General features: G+C 47.9%; 1 protein-coding gene across 1 annotated transcript in view; it reads right to left on the minus strand.

Annotated features, from left to right (window-relative positions):
* Window positions 1-3,475: 3,475 nt before the first annotated feature.
* Window positions 3,476-18,686, minus strand: part of LOC149343116 (blastula protease 10-like) — a 38,880-nt gene continuing 23,669 nt past the window's right edge. The window contains exons 5-11 of the mRNA XM_089545639.1: window positions 16,899-17,093; window positions 15,011-15,143; window positions 13,414-13,563; window positions 9,328-9,434; window positions 6,389-6,543; window positions 4,847-4,983; window positions 3,476-3,566 (exon numbers count right to left, since the gene is read on the minus strand). Of these exons, the coding sequence (XP_089401765.1) occupies window positions 3,484-3,566; window positions 4,847-4,983; window positions 6,389-6,543; window positions 9,328-9,434; window positions 13,414-13,563; window positions 15,011-15,143; window positions 16,899-17,093 (960 nt within the window). The 3' untranslated portion in view covers window positions 3,476-3,483. The remainder of the gene's footprint in view (window positions 3,567-4,846; window positions 4,984-6,388; window positions 6,544-9,327; window positions 9,435-13,413; window positions 13,564-15,010; window positions 15,144-16,898; window positions 17,094-18,686) is intronic.

The raw sequence follows: 18,686 nt of genomic DNA on the forward strand, positions 1-18,686 counted from the left end.
CCTGGTGGTCGCGGCTTCATCAGCGGCGGTCGCTTGTCAGGCGTATGTGTGCTTGGCCGTTGGCCGCTGGAACATTCGGCTTGTTCGGCAGACGTATCCAGCTGTCCTATTGGTGATGTGCCTGATGAGTCTATGTTCACCTTCGGCGTCAATCGGCTGCTTCTGGCGTCAATGCTATCCTCGCTGGTCCACTCAAAGACTGGTTTTATGGTTGTTTTGGCTTCTTCGCGGATGGTTCGGTGAGCCTGTCCTTGGGCGCTTGCTCTGGAGCAGTGCTTCCCACGAGTCTTTGACTTGGTCACTGCGGTGTGCTTGGGTGGTGAAAACTCTCTGGGTGGGTACTGGAGCTCGAAAGTGACCATATCGCGGGCGTCGTCTCTTGAGAGCCGTCTTTGTTCTGAGTAAGGGTCTTGTGGCTCCGAATTCGGTAAATTCCGGGTGGTGCTCGATCTGCTTGGCTTACGGCTTTCTACCATCCGTTGTGGAACAAGAGTGCTCTTGGACGAAGTTCTTGGGACGTGTGTTCGTGAAGAACTCGACTCCAAGGCGGGCTCGCTCGGTGAGTCCTGGGCGACGACTGTGTCTGCCAAGCTCTCCGAGGACACTGCTGAAGCCTTTCCCAAGGGCGTTGTTTCCTCCTTTGAGGAGGTGGTCGTCGTCGTCGTTGTCCGATCTTCTTGTCCAGCTGTCTTCAGCTGCTGGTCCCTGCTTTTACGTGGGGGTGCAATGGGCGGAGCGGTACCAGGTTCGCAGTTTGTGTCGGAAGACCGCTGTGGGCGCCTTGACGATGAGGAGCCAATTCGCAGTGGCGTGACGCCTCCAGAACTGGGCGCATTACTTTCGACCGACGACAATGTCGCCACTGCCTGGGGTAAACCGCTGCTGGAATCCTGGGTACTCACGTCAAAGTTGACCTCTCGCCTTCTAACATGCTGCAGGACATCGACGTGGGGCGACTCTGAGCTGAACGCGGACTGGTCGCCGTCAGCAGAGCGTGGTTCGCATGATCTCGCTGAGCTGGTCATGGAGCAGCAGACGAGTGGGCCGGCTGTCTAATCTCTCTCCGTGGAACAAGAATCGAACAAAATGGAGACGCGAGTGAGCGCGTGAGTGGGAACAGCGTGCGATCTTGATTTCTTTTCGTCGTCTGAATATAAGCTCGTGGCCATGGGGGGAGGAAGAGAAAGAAGTCCCAATAAAAAATCCGCTATGCATCCTGACCAATCCCCGCCGTGGGTATGTGCCATTAAGCCTGGGGATCATCATCATCAAATAGAATCTGTTTCCTCTTTTATTTATTTGTTTATTTATTTTTGTCTCCTTTTCTTTCTTGCTATTTCTTTTTCTGTTTTTTCTTCTCTTTTCTTCTTTACTCCCCCCCACCCCCCCAAAAAAAGCTTATTAGGTCCCAATTACCACCCCCAACTATCTCTGTCACTGAATCTAAGATGCTCCTTTTTCCGATATCATCTTATTTCTGCTGTATCCAGCCCACAAAACTAATAGACACCACCTGGTCATGACCAAACCCCACTGTGGGTTTGCGCCATTATATTTCGAGGACAACAACGATTAAATCAATATACTAGATATGCTCTGGGGTCTTGCTTCTACACTGAATGCTGTGTGCTTAGAAGAGCAAAGAAGCATTTCAAGTCGATGACAGAGTGTTGTTTGTGACAGATGACAAAAAGGCAGGGCAGTAACTTCCAGGAAAGGTTTAGTTTCACGCGAAAAACAATACAGGGGCGGAAAGAAGCACAGCTAACATGCACGGGACGCTGCCTACAAGCTGTTTATTTTTTCCTGAGTTTTCATTCGTTCCGGCCTTGCTTTCTGCCGTTCTGATGCACTAGACGCTTCAGATATGGAGTACCGACTAGTAGGAAACTACTCAAAAAAAAAAAAACAGCAGTTGGTAACATTGGGCCACGGTCCGCGGCGTCCAGTATTACTCCGCTTACCCCGCCGTGGTGGCTCAGTGGTTACGGCGCTCGGCTGCTGGCCCGAAAGACGCGAGTTCGATCCCGACCGCGGCGGCTGAATTTCGATGGAGGCGAAATTCTAGAAGCCCGTGTACTGTGCGATGTCAGTGCACGTTAAAGAACCCCAGGTGGTCGAAATTTCCGGAGCCCTCCACTACAGCGTCCCTCATGGCCTGAGTCGCTTTGGGACGTTAAACCCTAATAAACCAAACCAAACCTGTTTAACGTTTGTCTATCGAAAAAGCCGGATGCATCAAAGTTCTTGAGCTTATCATTTTGTCTTATATAGCTTCTTGTTCACGTAACAAGAAGAGTCTTAACAGTGGTCTGCCTTTTGTAACAGATAAATTATGTTCGTCTGTCCAAAATGTGGGCAGAGCTTTTATGCAGACTTGAGATGTATCCAAATATAGCCCTGCTCATGCTGTTTCGAAGGGTATCTATAAAGAAAACCCGATGAATTTTAACATAAACTGCTACCCAGTTAGAACTAACAGTAATTGCCCCTATAAGTGAATTTGCTCCGTATCAGCTGATTTTAAGGAGAATTAAAGAAACAAATGGTGATTAAAGTCTTGACATTGGTGACCCTCCGACCTTTCCGCAGGTTTGGTGCTAGAATTGGACATCAAAGTTGCAGCTGCCGTTACTCCAGGTAATGACAGCTACTGTGAGGCAGGTCGAAGTCTGTTCAGGCGAAAAATATGGGCGAAGGAGCTTAGATGACCCGTGCATTATCGCAGCGTCCATCTCTCTGTTCGGAAAAGAGCTCCTTAATGCGGCAGCAATAGAACGCCCATTACCGCAAAAAGTGTCAGGCGTTGGCTTGTGAAGCCTTGGTGGAGAAGAGACCAACTAGAGAGAGAAAATATCCCTCTTAACATGTGGATTCTGCATCGACTTTCGACACTGCATTAAAGATGTACAGCTGGATTTATACCGTCCGCAGCCACACTCTGCACGCCGTCGCGGAGGGCTCCGGATGGATTTCTACCACCTGAGGATTCCCAACGCGCACCGATAGCTCAGTACAGGGGCACCTTTACATTTCACCTTTACAGAAATGCAGCCTTCTGCGCCGAAGTCGAACCCGCTACCTCATGATCATTAGCAGAACGTCATGGCGACTGAGGCATCACGGCGGCTACCCTACTGAAGTGAAGCACAGTGGGGTCGAAACTTTCGAGAGCATTCACGCTGACATCAAGAATCTTGATCCTGCTCGTTATGCCTAGTGGCATGACAGGAGAGATATTTTTAATTCTTCTTCGGGTGTCGCCCCATAGTTCCTGTCTTTCGGGATACAACTTAAGTCGCGCCGTGGACACTTGGAATATACATGGCTAGCGGTCTTTATTTCCAGCCGTCACCGTGACAACTTTTTGTAATCTCTTCATTTAAAATTGTTTAAATTGTTTTATTTTTTAATAAAATTCTACCGTTGCGCACTCTCGTATGGGGGCCAAAGTAAACTGGCATCACTTCGTTGCGCCATCCGTCATCTTCCGGCCATCTGCGCTTGAATGAAGTTTTCTGCCACGTTGATGGCCCCAGTGATGATATTGACGATCTCGCTGACACCTGCGCTAATCGGAGAGGAAGAAGAGAGAAAGAAAGGAGAAGGGAAAGAATATGAGTCAAGCCAGCATCTATAAGAACAAGCCCATCCTCAGCCCACGTTTTGCACAATGAGTACACGCACGATAGCAGCAAGTCAGTGAAGTGTATACCCACGTGGGGCACAGGACCATCGACGTGTGTGAGTGCCAAATAGAAGGCTTATGTCTCACTACGAGACTGCATACGGTGTCCAGACACCACTACTCTTGAAAGCAACGCTTTATAAAGTGTGACTTCCAATGTTCGCTGGTATCTCTGTCTTGTACTAAACACTGGCTTAATCGGCAGAGGACGCGAATGCGCTGTAAGAGCACAGTCGGGCCGATCATCACGCGCTTTCAAGTTACGGGGTTTCTGTGAACTTTTGTTGACCGCTGCTAACAACATGAGACCCGTCCATTCGAATGTTGCTGTTAACATTTATGGGGTCTGTGCAACACCGTGAAGGGCCAAATCCGCGAACACGCTGTACCTTTCCTATGCCTGGTAGTTTATATTTCTCAATAATCGCAAAAATTACCGGCTCAAACAGCTTTTTGTTAGGGCTATTAGCTGGGTCCTAATTAAAACCAAACTATTGATAACATAACATATTATAAAATTAAAACAAATGACCTGAACCAGAAGGGAGGGGAGACAAGCACTAAGCAGCAACTGTTTATCAATCGAAGTGTCTTCCTGCATCAAGCGTCAGTTGTTACCATTTTGTCTCTGCCTCCCTCTCGTCTGGTTCGTGCTTTTTATTTTTATGTCCAGTTGATTTCCAAAGCTTCAACAAATAATACAAAATTATTGTGCGGCGTCGCAACTCTGTTTTCTTACTTGTTTTTATCTGTTTTTTTATCTTCAATTAACGCGCTACTTACTTTATATATTTCACAGCGTATCAATCCTCATTCGACACCTTACGCCTAACTTGTGCTTCCATTTCGTTCAAATCTAATAGAGTGACTCGAAAGCTTATTGTTTTGGCATTTTGATTGACCCAGTTCTCAGGGTCATTCGGAGCAGTATGCGTACCATGATTTGCGTCTCAGTCATATAGTGGATCACTGATAAGGATAAGGTAAGGAGGACCTTTCTACACTTTTTGATCGTTAGGGAAGCCATAAGGGCCCCACTGTATACGCGTGAGAAGCAAACCATGCAGCCTATTTACTGTTAACAGTGACGCATGTGTCGAGAAGCAAACCATGCAGCCTATTTACTGTTAACAGTGACACATGTGCCGAACACATTACCAGTGGGCTTGTCGACGAAGTGGACGCGTGCCCTGAATCCCTTTCCAGTGTTGGTTCTCTTCTCTCCCAAGATGAGCACCATTTCGGACGCCTGCGCCGTCAGCGTCTCGTTGGGCTTGATCTCACTGCCGCAGTACCTGCGCGAAGAGTAATCCGGCAGCTCATCCGGTCTTTTCGGCTGGCACAAAAGAATAGAGACAGGAATGTTTTTGCTGGGCCATCTCCTAGATGTGCTATCGGGGACAAAAATGCCCAGTGCACATGACCGACATCAAGAGCCTATAACTCTGTTATCAGTTGCTGATTGCAGATCACACTTGAGGAAATGAAACTAGACCTTGGAGTCTATAATGTGTGCTAGAGAAATCAGCCGAGGAATAGCGCACAACGCACCTATAAGGCAATATCATCAGTCTTGCGTCCTGGAGAACTTGGTCCCCAATGGTACACGCTTCCCTCAGCGAGCACTGGCTAACGTAAACCATATACGTTCCAAAAAGTTAGCTGAAAGTTTTGGTCAAGGCAACGGCACTGCCGCGAGGTTGCCGTTTATATCCTCTTTATTTTACTAGCTCACTGAAAACTGAATTGTTCATCGATGTTTCAGGCCAGCAAGAGGCGTGCTGCAAGGGTTCGATCCCGACGGCGGCGGTCGAATTTCGATGGAGGCGAAATTCCAGAGTCCAGAGTACTGTGCGATGTCAGTGCACGCTAAAGAACCCCAGGTTGTCGAAATTTCCGGAGCTCTTCACTACAGCGTCTCTCATAGTCAGAGTCGCTTTACGACGTTACACCCCCATAAACCATAAACCAAGTAAGTCCTTCTACTAACGTGGCAGTTTTTCGTTGGTAACGAGTGCCGCAACAGTTCAGTGTAAATAAAGGAGTCCAAAAAAATTGGCTGTGGCTTAGCTAAGGTTAAGCCTGCATAAGCGAAAAGCTCTCGCTGCTTTTCAGCCAACTCCCAAGCTACCACTTCTGGTTCGGTGTTTCTGCGCCGTCCGACTGTTGCTTCTTCTTCTCCTTCCATGGCGAGTGTCTGCGCCTGTTCTATGGGCAAGCTTGCCTTATATACCCCTCTTTTCAAATGTGCACTGCGCACGGCTGCGGCGAAAGGTCAAACGGTGGCGAGGATGGCCGCCTCTTCTATGGCCGCCACTGCCGCTCACGCGTTCTCGCAACGCCTTGCAAAAGAACCTTCTCCTCTTGGGACGGCGGCGGCGACCACGCGGCAGCGGCGAAGGGTGGCGAGGAGGAGAAGCGGCGACGCTCAGACGACAGAGTCAGCGCGCGGCGACGACGACGGCTGCGGCAGCAGCGGCCACCTGCGCTCCGCGTGACGTCGCTCGGTTTCGCGCATGCGCAGCTGTGGCTAAAATTGATCACGCTGCACGCCAGACCCGCTGTTGACGAGCCTATTATAGTGAAGCTTTTCGCTTCAAAACAGGTGCTCCGTATAAGCTTATTAGTAACACTATTATTTTGTGTTTAATCGTTGTCGGCGTGTGGTTGCGTGCCAGGAGAGTGTACAGGTGCGCTCACATCTTTCCGTGGAAGCGGTCGCGGGTGCGCACCTCCAGACGCTCGCGGGCGCACTGTCCGTTGTAGGTGCTGGCCGGGTGCTCCTCCGGGAGCGCCAGCCGGGGCTCGATGCTGAACTCCTCGAAGGTCAGCCGGGGCACCTGGCCCACGGGTGCCTGCACGCGGCGAGCCGACCAGGGATAATCAGTGCGGAGAGCAAGCAGCGTCATGCAGCTATTGCGCAGGCCAGGTAAACGTGTTATGAGTGAAATCGTTGCTCCTTCTCGTTGCCTTAGGAGCAGGCCGGCAGTGAAATCACTAGCGGAATCGGGCTAAAGCCGAATGATAATTGAGAGGATCATAAGTGTATCTATGAGGATTAAAATTGGCTTTTTCTTGTAGGAAACAGCGCGAAGCGCACCCATATATATTGTCGCACTGATGTATGTACAGAGAGTCTTGCAGGCTGCGAATAACAAGGATTGTTATTTCGCACCGTGCACCGAAGTTCACAATAAATGACCAGTCGCTGATCACTTCTTTACGCTGGTATCGGCATTCTGTACGAAGAGTATTGCGCTGGCCGCTTACCGCAAGTGCAGATACAACGAATTGTGCCCCATATTGAACGCCCGCTACAGTATACGAAATACAGGGTCTGTTCTGAAAGTAGTAGGACTGGTTTTTTCCTGGGCGAACAGGCGGACGAGAGGCGGTCTGCGCGTGCAGGATCGTTGAAGGGGGATATTGGGAATGCTGGGGAAAATCGCCAGTCGGCTCTCGGCCGTTGAAGAGAGCAGGTCACTTGTACTCTGAACCCCTGTCGAAGCGTCTCGTCACGCAGAATCATGGAGCGTTTACTGGATAAGCGATACACGATAAAATTTTGTGTAAATCTTGGTAAAACGGGCAAGGAGGCTCACGATATGATTAAGGAGGCTTACGGTGATGCTTCCATGGGTAGATCAGGTGTTTTTTGAGTGGCACAAGCTTTTGCGAGAAGGTCAGGAAAGAGTGGAAGACGAAGATCGCTCCGGACGACCTTCGACCAGCAAGACCAACGAAAATGCGCGGCGAGTGAAACATTTACTGAACAGTGATTGTAGGATGAGTATCAGAATGATTGCTGATGACTTCGGCATTCCTCAAACACAAGTTTTTGAGATTGTGACAGAAAACTTAGCCATGAGGAAAGTGTGCGCGAAGTTGGTGCCGGGAGTGTTGTGATCTTCATCATGTGAAGGCGGACCGCGATTTTTTGCCCAGCACAAGGCGGAAACGCTACCTAAGGCCCCCTACAGCCTCGACTTGGCCCCGCCAGACTTTTTTCTATTCCTGAGAATAAAATCGACGCTCAAGGGGAAACATCACGGATCGGTAGAGGCGGTTCAACAGGCCGTGACGAGGGAGCTAAACAGCATTCCGGTCCAGGCGTTCCTGGTGGCGTACGAAAACTGGAAAACTCATTGGCAGCAGCGTGTAGGTGCGGAAGGGTGCTACTTTGAAAATTTTTAATCGTTTGTACTATTCTCTTGAATAAATTTTATTAAATAAATTGAGTCCTACTACTTTCAGAACAGACCCTGTATGTCAGTGTGAAACTCATTGCTAATCTGGACATTGTATATATATCAAACATATCGCGTTCCGGCACCTCAAAAGCACAACTGCTTTCCCTTAGTTCCGGCTCCTGGCTTTCTCACAGTTTATGGAAGAAAGCAGCATCGACAGCGATTGCGACTTTTTGATGAAGGAAGAAATAATTCTTGGCCAGTCTTCATCATCTGAGCACCTGACAGGGTTCTCCTGATGCGAATAGCGTCACCGTGCACTCGCGCAGTGGCCGTGCAAAACGATGAGATCTTATTAGTGAAACTAGATCTTATGTGAAACTGGAAGGTAAAACATGCGAAGTCCTTTCTGGCTAGCATTTGAAATGGTGACGTAATCGCCAATTAAAATAGCGATGTCCTTCAGGCTTCTCTGCAGCACGCAGCGACAAGAGGGGGACGCATCATGACGGCATCGAAGGTACCGATACATTTGCAAAGCATAAACGCTTGCTTTCAAGGGAAACAAAGAACCAACGCCACTGAAGGCAAAGGCCACCTAGCGTTGTGTGGAAGTATCCAATGAGTGTGGCTGACGGCAGAGTAAATTTGAAATCATACCTTCCATGACTTCACACCAAGTTTCTCCGCAATCCTGTAGTGTTATGAGAAGAAGCCTAAAATTGAATTGTAGATTACAGCATTAATTTGAAATGCCATCTCTCAAAAAGCACACTTTGCCTAGAGTCTATATAGATTTGAATTCTTGAATTGCCATTTAAAGGGAAATCCCGGCGTTTTCTCTGCCTCCTCCGATTTCACTGAAACTTTAACAGTGCGTTCTCCGCAGCTTTCTTATCCTCTGCGCCAAACTTCGTCTCGAGGCGGTGTTTTGTTTCTGCGCAGACCAGTTTCAAAATTTTCCCTTTCATGGCCTCAATCGGGCAGATTTCTAGCGGCAACCTTGCGTCTGTAACGTCACTGGACGCACGGCCGTCGATATCCGTTCTGCGTTTGCTGAAGTCAGGACAAAATTTCGAGCCGGCTTTTGGTCGTTTCAGACAAATAATGACCCAAGCTGTCCCTTACAGCAGCCAGTTTGGCCAATCAACGCGCTCACGATAGGTTTTGTGACAATACCCGCGACGTCATACACTGTCTGTCATGACGTCATCGTTTGGTCGGAGCCCAGTTTCACTTTCGGTTTTCTGTTTTCCGCTCTATTTAAGCATGTACCTCTCTTTGGCATTTTTAAAAGCTTTGTTTTTTGTACCGGGGCAAGGCTATCTAAGGAGTGTGATGTGATTATCAGCTCAAAATGTAAAAAAAAAAAAAAACGGACGTCTGCGTGTCCTCCTTGTACTGACCTGTATTCTATAGATACCACGTGACGGCATGATTTGCTCGTACCTGTATCCACCAGGTGCAGCCTTTGTAGTCGACATTTCTGTTGGGAAAACCCGGTGACTGGATGATCTCGCCGGTTTCGGTGACGTTGCCTCCGCACACGGGATCCCCTGCAGTAGTGCATGCACCTACATACACAACTCGCGCATGTGGAGCATGAGTTACAGGCTCTATATCGTATCTCAAGGTCAACCCGCCAATTAAATCTTTCGAAATAGCATGCATTGAAAATGACACAAAAATAAAGATGTTGTCAAGCGCTCTGACTTCGATGGAGACGGTACTTGAAACAAAGTGTGTGACCAAATTGTAACAGAAAGGAGGACGCCGCGGAGTGAATGTGGGACGTTGGGAATCAAACAACATATTCTCCACGATCCAACCATTGTTATTCACAATGGCTGCACAAAAATCGGCAAGCACGACCCTGCTCTACACCCTGAAAGCTTATAAATGGGTCACAAGAAATTCCAAATCGAGTTTCAGCCTCATCAACCCCACTACACGCAAAAGTAACCAAGCTACATGGTTCGCTTCTCACTCGTATAGTGGAGCGCGTACTGCTTCCTTGAAGATAGAGAGGCCTTACAAAAGGTCAATACAAGAACTATTCTCACCTTATAAATAATTAGAACTTGAAGGGTGGCATAAGTTCTCCACTATACACTCTAAATAAAAGAAGTGGAAAGGGAATAAGTTATCCTCTAACGCACTCTTTTATAAAATAAAGCCCACCAGACGACAGTTTACTCTCGTTTTACTCCCATATAGGCATATTCGTGTTTAGAGAGTACGACTGGAAAGCAAAACATAAAGCCTGGTTACTTTTGGAAAAGAGGGTACATAGAAGTTTCTTTTTTTTTCCCCCTCTCTCTGAATTGCCAGTGGTGTGGCGGTATATGGCATGTTTGAAGTTCAGAAACTGTGCGTAGACAGTGACAAAGACAGTAGGCACGTAGTGCAGGACTCCCTACTTTCAGAAGAGAAAAACCGCTGCTTCATCTAATGCTGTGCATAGCTCTGTGAAAATCCTCGTAATCCCTGACAGTCGGCAAAATTTGCTCGCCACCGCATCCAGTGCTGCTCAGCGGCTGTGGCCCTGGTGCGACTCATCCTTACGCGCAATTCTGCGAGTGACCTTCCCCGCATATCACGGTTGACGAAATTGGAGAGGCGGAGCTCTTGCCAGCAGCGTACAGCCGGCCAAAGCTTTGGTTAGCATGCGCGACGACCATGTTTTCTGTGCACCTGCAGCTTATGACAGAGCAAACTTGCGAAAATAACAAATCTAAGCACAGGCTCACTAAGCCCGCGCTTGAAATTGAGCTTTCCGCAAGTTTGCTTCGTCGCAAAGCGCAGAAGCGCAGAAAAAGCGGCCGTCGCGCACGCAAGCTAAAGATTTGGCCGGCTGTACATTTTGAGGATTAACCGACTAGTGTCGGTGGTTTGGACGAGAAGCATGAAACACAGATTTGAAAGGTGAAGTAAGGTTCCAGTGACTAGGATCAAGCAGAAAACCGCGCATTCTCGTGAACGCTTCAGCCGCGTGGTTCGACCGTCCTGTTTCTCAGAAAAGGCTTGTGGAAAAGCTCTCTTGCGAAACTTCGCAGGAGGCGGAATTTCGCTTGCTCTGGCCCAGCTAGCTTCGTGTAACGTATGGAAAGCGCCGAATAGTTCCACTACGTCCTAAACACGTTTTGATAAATATGCATTGCGGCGAAATGCCTATATGTACGATCAGCTTCGAGTAGATCGACACGACTTGTACGCCGGCGTTGTGCGAAAAATTTTAAGGCGCAAATCTATGCGGCGTGTGATGAAAGAAACGTGAAGGAATCCATGGCTTTTCTGAAATCACTACGCAAGTGTTATTTTTGACTCCTGTATTCAAAACTATCTTAATCATTCCCTCGCTCGTTTTTTTATCATGTTGTACCAAAACTCGGGAATCCCATTGGCGTCTCTTCTCAGCAGCCACTCGTCATAAAGTTAGATAAATGCGTCCCAAACATCGCAACAGCTGAATGTGAACTCATACACATGTGTGGTGCCGCGATGTCAAGGCGACGAGACCTACAGGGCTCCCACTGCTCAAACAAATGCCTTTATCGTGCTCATTATGCCCGCGCGCGTATTGTCTCTTATGCTCAAAGGGTGACGGAAACTGCACTGTTGACCACAGAGGTGAATTTACACGACGGACAGAATCTCGATTACTGTCCGCGCAAAATGCATGCCGCGTGACTTACATCAGTAGTTTCTATGTATGCCTCTGGCGGTGTGTAGGGAAGCGAAATCGCTCTGCGGAAGTGTTTGCCAATGGTGGCCCTAACATAACACCAACAAAGTTGTGCCTGCCAACGCCTGGCAACATATGTACTATCATGGACAAAATTTTATGGCATGTTATTTCTTTTCTTCGAATTTAAGGAGCGCTAACTTTTAAGACGAATACAGAGAGGACATGACAGGACAGGCGCTGACTCCAACTATGTTTATTGAACACGTTTTTCGTAGAGCATATAAGAAAAGACGACCGTGAGCGCATGCGCAACTACGACTGACCACAGGAGGAAAGGCCAAGAAAACGAGACGGGGGGCAAGAGTAAAGTGAGGTCGCTTTTTTTCTTCTTAAAGATGACAGCAAAGGTAGATTAAGGTGAGCAGAACGCATTTCGTCCCTTATTTTCAAGCAATCTGAATTCGCTGGCATGCAGGGAGACAGAGGTGGCGCTGACACACATGTCGCCTCTTTTCTTGATAAAAAATGCTTCGGATAATGCCCGAGCTAATCTATCTTTGCTCCTGGTTAGAATTTTGATCTTGTCAAGCCATGGCTTACAGTTCTGATCGCTTAGGTCCTTGCAAGAACGGCACTGGGTGAGTAGATTCAGGCATGAGTCCGATGCGTTTCCCAAACTTCGTTCATGTTCTCTGGCACGTTCGTTAACACAGCGCCCAATCTGGCCAACGTACACTTTGCCACAAGAAAGGGGGATTTCATAGACCACACCCGTGGCACACCGGACAAAGGGCTTAGAGTGTTTATTTTTTTTTTTTTCCACAGCCGGATGTTGCAGGGCCACTACTGCTGACTTTAGGGCACATCTTGGCCAATTTACAAGGCGCAGAGAACACCATCGGAACGCCGTACTTGTTGCCCACCCTTTTTAGGTTATGGGACTCCTTGTGGATGTATGGCATAACCACTGGTCTGGCGTTCCCGGGTCTTTCTTTTCTGCGTGTCTTTTTCTGCCTACCCTTGAATTTCTATAGGAGTGCCTCGGTCACAGCTGTCAACACGCTACGCAATCAGCTGATGGAGCATTCATATCTCCTTGTGCTTCCGGAAACTTCAGTGAATACACTCCCCACCCTGCCTGTTCTTTCCTTTACCATCTCCGACCCTACCCTGCATGCCTGAATTGCCGCGAACCCAATGCTAATCTGGAACATTCCCTATTCTTCTGCCCCATTGTCATTCAGTTCGCCCATGACCCATACCCCATCTCCCCCAACGTTGCGAGCCTAGATACCCCGGACCAGCTGATGAACCAGATGGCTTTGGTGACCCTGACGCTCGATATTCTTGGCGCTTATAGCTGCGTCGCAATGAAGCTGTCTCTTTCTCTCTCTCTATGAGAACTTTTTGCCTGACCGCGCTGAAATTTTATTGTTTTCTCGAGTCCGTAGCGCCTAAACTTTTGTCCATGCCCGCGCATACTTCCAGTCTGCGGCTCTCAACGTCAATTTTCCTACTTCACGACATTAGTTGCAGTTCTGAAAAGCTTGCGCACCATATGGGCGGCAAGCATTTAGGACCAAGCAGCGCTGTTCATAGCCGCAGTTCCACCTGCCCTCCACTTCGTCTCTTTCTTCGTCAGGCGTCACCTTTCTTGAGTGATTTCTCCTCGAATACAATGAATGCGTGAGGTCTTCGTGCAGGCTATGAATGAAGTCGTGCTCGATGTTTCCACGGCGGCAGAACATGGGTGGATTTGCCACCAGGTGAACGATCGATCAGCATGCACGCGTTCACCGAGCGAATGAAGCAGTTAAAGCTGTTTGTTAAAAACTGAGTGGACGCACCGTAGTAGGTTCCCCGCAGCTCCTCGCACTGTTCCCCGGCGGTGTTGGACGGACAGACGCAGTTGCAGGGTTCATCGTCATCCGCGTCTCTAGACTGGAACAGGAAGCCCTCGTTCTCGCACTGTGTGCTGCGTCGGTTCGGGCACAGGTCTGCATGCGTAATGAATAGAAGCACTGTGATTAGACACTGCGTGCAGCGTCTGCGCCTCGGTTCTTCGCCATCCGACTGGTTGCGTGCAGTGTAAAAGACAGTGCTGCATGTATACGACTTATGCACGTAGAAATACTGCAACAGGTGTTTTCGCTGCCTTGCGACAACGGTCGCAGCGAAATGCAGTCCACCGGCTGATGTCAACTGATTACTTAGTTATACACAACTGACCTAAAAGACGTAATTAACTAAAATCAACCGGTTAATTCTCTAATTTTGGTTTAAGGCAAAATATTATATTGTCGAATTGAAGGCCATTGCCATCGAAGGTGAGCCTAGTTTTTAAATTATGTTATCGGCATTGTGGTTTGAAATATCCAGAGACAAAAATACGCATTCGAAACCTCACCAACCAAACCTCGTGTAGTTCACTTTCCAGCGTTGCACGGTTTCAAAATGGCGTTGCTGCTTGTGGTATTTTCGCCGAAATCACTTTGGCTTCTTCTACAAGATAAAATGCACGCACTGTATCTCTTTTTCCTGCGTTAGAAATGAGAGCGGCGCCATTTTCAAACTGTGCAACAAGGAAAAGCTAACTTAATGAGCTATAAAAAGCGCATTTTTCACCTTACGTATTTCGAACTGCAATGCCGATTCAGAAATCTCGAAAACTGGACTCGCCTTCGAGACGGCAATGTCCGCCGTCACGACAGTTCGGTTTGATTTTCTCTGCTGGTGTTGTTCTTTCTCTTGGTATTTCGGCCCCTGGGCACAGCAACGGGAAAGTGTTCTCCGCCATTCAAAGTTTCGTTTTAAATACGAAACGGCTGCCGTCCTAAAATCTTCCTGAATTCCATATTCTGGCTACTCATGTTCAGAATTCGCCTGTAATCAAAACATCCAAAACTCTGCACGTATCGTCCCATTCCCATTTTCAGTCAACCCTCTCACAGCAATCTATTTTTTCTTAATATTAATCACCCAATCTGCTTTTCTTATTCTTATTTAAGTTTCTAATTCTAAGAACGTTTTTGAGCATATGTCTGTCTCATCTGTGTCTTGGCCAATACCACGCAGTGGGTACGCGCCATTAACTCCTTGAAGACAACAATCCACGTGTACAGACCGCACTGACGTACCTCTCATTGGTTTTAAAATTGAAATAAAAATCTGAAGAGGTTAAAAAATAATCACCGGGTATATATAAATAATGCAAACAGTTTTTCAGCAATGTAAGCGTGTTTGTAAGTGCTGCTAGAGTTTGAAGACCAACCGCGCAGAGAACCGAATTCAATGCCCTTGCCGACAAATGATCTTAGTGATATTCAAGCTTCCACGTCATATCTCAAGAAACCTTATTTAAAAACTACGGCAGACGTGAACACGCAAGAACAAGGCGTCACTTGCGGACGGCACTTGTGGCATATCGGCTTAGACCATACGCACCGGGGCAAGAGTACATGAAGTTGGCGAGCTTGCGGTCCCGGAAGCTCAGTTGCCCGTCTCCGCCCAGCCTCAGCTGCATGTGCGGATCCAGCGTCACGATGGTGTTCTTCTCGAACGGCTGCGGACTGAAAGCCTGCGCACCACGACACACGAACACCAGCGTGGGCGTTGTCGTCATCGCTGTCTTGCATCCACTCATGCACATTGCTTTCATTTGCTTGTTGCGGCCGCTTTCTACAGTTGAACCTGGCTAAAACGAAGTTGAAGCGGCCCGGTGATTTCTTCGTTATAGCCGTAGTTTCGTTATACGCATATTGACCGAGCTTTCATGGGGAATCATCATTCCTTCGTTAGATCTATTTTTTCGTTACAAACCGTTTCGCTATAACGAGGTTAGACTGTACATGCTACCGAGCTTACGGTACCACAGACCGCTCTTCAGTGATGCAGAAGGGTAGGCTCGGCATAAACCGCGTGCAAACGCCCATTTACCGCTGCAAGAACGAACCGTACTCCTATTGAGGTAACTGTCGTGAACCCCGTGCTCTGAATACCTCGTATCAACCCGCTTACATCGAACGCCTACCTGAATACCTGCTGTTTCTTCGGGAACTCGATGAAGGAGGTAGGACCGTACAGCTAACTTCTGTTCGCCCATGGATGTTCATGAACGGTGGGCAAACCCCAAACGCCCGCTTAATAGACCTTCTGAAAAGGACACTTCCCTACGCATGGGTTGGTGCAATAAAATATACAGACATCCACTACCCCAGCCGTTCCATATTGTATTTAAATGTCAACCTGCACATGATACCGCCTGGCATGCCACTTGCGCATCGCCTGACAGTCTGCTTCTACAATTGCATTTCTACATTCTACAATTGCAGGTACAATTGCATCTTTCCACGAATAACATCAATGCAAAGCTTAGCCAGAGGTGTTTTTATAGCCTGGCTTGTTTAATGCAGTCTACTAGAGAAAATATGACGCTCACAAAGCTGTTAAAGCTGCTAATATGTCAGGATGAAGGAAAAAGCGCAGTATAGCGTGTTGGATTTGACATATCAGCTAGTACTTTTGTTAGTCCAGCGAACGGGCGATTGAGCTAGAACTGATGAAATCGGCGGAAATCTTAGTGACCGCAGCGCCGTAGTGTTGCCTATCGTTGCAAGTGTTGTCACATATATTCAATACTGAGACCCCGCTTATAACACTGGAAAATAATGCCTGGTATTTCCTCCTCATTGCTGTAACGGTTCGCAGCCTGCAGGAACATCTCATCATAAGCGCAATGTATTATGCCATCGTCACCTTTCATCTTTACCCTCTCCCTAAGCTTCTACCGTTACACCTTTTCCTCTCCTTTCGCGTGAAGCAGCAGGACAGAAACATGTTGCTCCAGTAGACCTCTCCTCCCTTTAAAAAAAAAAAAAAGAAACGCTGCAGAGGAGTGCACTGTCATGATTCATGAAATGTAACAGTGTACCCTGAAATGGCACATTCTCCTCAGGAGTGCTAGGTTCGCTTCACACAGTGCAGATAATAGAGGCAATGTGAACGAATCTGGAGTGACCTTTAGTAAAAAAAAAAAAAAAAAAACGATTGGAACACTAATGGCTTAAAAATAGGGCAGTGACTGAAAGTTACCAGATCATAATTCAAGACTGGGATTGCGTAAAATTCAACAGCATTTGTTTCTTTTTTACAAGGAATAATTTTTAGATAGTGCCTGTAAACTGGACAGATTGGTTATATTAAATAAAGAAGAAGAAACGAGCATGGTGGCGGCGGCCACCACCACCCCGTTTCAAAGGGGACGCTCCTATAATTCACACAGACGCGAAGGTGGGAGCGCAGCGCGTATGCTATCTATCGCAGTCGTACGCACCCCCTGCGAGTACTGCATGATGGAGGTGACGTCGTAGGGCACCCCTCGGCTGTTCTCGTAGGCGTGGGCGAACTGCGGCGCCTTGTCCCGGGGCACGTTCTCCCAAAGGATGAGGATGCTCCGGTCCCGGTCCAGGCGCGACTGCTCGTGGAAGAAGCCGATCGCGTGCCCGATCTCGTGGATCACCACCGATGTCTGCGAGGAACCACGTCCGTTGCATGCTAGTACTAGCAGGGGACGCACGACGCCATGCCACCCCAGATGCGTCACCTTCCCGCCCAAATGTATTCACTAGTCTTTAAGAAGACGGAAGTGCGAGCTCCTTAGGATATAACTACTCAGAGGGTTGCGAAAAGGTGAAAACGCTCCAAAGACACCAAAGCATGTTAAAAAACGATTAAGCGCCACCGCGTCCAATGCCACAAAGAGAGTCATTTGGTTAAGGAGCGCAGATGAAGCGCTCATATAGGTACAGGCAGCTCCAGTATTAAAGGGAGCATACAGTTTGCTCACAATTACAAATTTTGTCGTTATTTATGCATTAAAATCGAAAATGTCTAATGGATATTACAAGTTCGGAGAAAACAAGCCCAGGAAACCTGGACAAGCGCTTCTAGTTTCTGCAGTTGCCACCACGTAACGCATGGCGCTGAGCATCAAAAGTTACCGTGGGAATTTTTGAATCCATGGTGTAGTTCATTGATTTCCTATGGCTGCCAAAATCCTTTGGTGCAAGCGTAGGGAGTATTTTATATCAGACTCTGCAGCGTGTAGGAAGAGCAAGCCATCAGTTTTAGCATCCTTGCTCATCATTTCACGGGAGGTTTTAGTTTTTTCTCAATTACAAATGAAAATTTTGTCATTCAGTTACTTGGTGTTCGCTATTGGCGGTATAGATGGCGCCAGTTGGTGATGTCCAAGGAAACCGAGCATGACTACGTAGGAAACAGGAAACGTGGGCTTGCAATTTATACTTAGAGAATAATAACTGACTGAATGCTAATACTGTGTTCTCTGTCACGTTGCAGGCACCGGCACTATTTTCAGTTACCTCGACGGGACGGCTAGTCAATGCAGGCAAAAGAATTATAAGGCACTGCGATCAATAATTAGCAAACCTTAAGTACAATACGCGAATACTCCCTGTGTTTTGGCGACTGCTTTTTCCTCTATTATTCTTATTTTCCTCAGCCTCTTTCCCCTCTATTTTTTTTTCCGCCGACAACAGATGCTTCTCACTAGGCTGTCTTTATTTATTTTATATTCGCACTTCCTCTTTCCAGTTGACACCACGCCCCCAGCTACCGCTCAACATCGCATTTCTTAACATACCAGAAAATATTACGTGACACTTCCATGAGGACCAACGTGAAGCACAATCAAAGCATCACCGCAGAGACAGGGCATCTATAACGATATAGGGTACGCCACATGCTCTAACATGGGGTCATGTACGCGAAGGCGATATGGGCACCTGGACAGACAACGCAATTCACCCACACGGCTGGGCCATTTTTCAACCGCCGCGGTGGCTCAGTGGTTACGGCGCTCGGCTGTTCACTCGAAAGACGCGGGTTTGATCCCGGCCGCGATGGTCGAATTTCGATGGAGGCGAAATTATAGAGGACCGTATACTGTGCGATGTCAGTGCACGTTAAAGATCCCCAGGTGATCGAAATTTCCGGAGCCCTTCACTACGGCGTCTCTCATAGCCTGAGTCGCTTTGGGACGTTAAACCCCATAAACCAACCAACCAAACCATTTTTCAACCCTCCCAACATAACCATT

The sequence above is a fragment of the Amblyomma mixtum genome, chromosome 5 (genome assembly GCF_055824585.1).
Source record: "Amblyomma mixtum isolate Tamu chromosome 5, ASM5582458v1, whole genome shotgun sequence".
Taxonomy (NCBI): Eukaryota; Metazoa; Arthropoda; class Arachnida; order Ixodida; family Ixodidae; genus Amblyomma; species Amblyomma mixtum.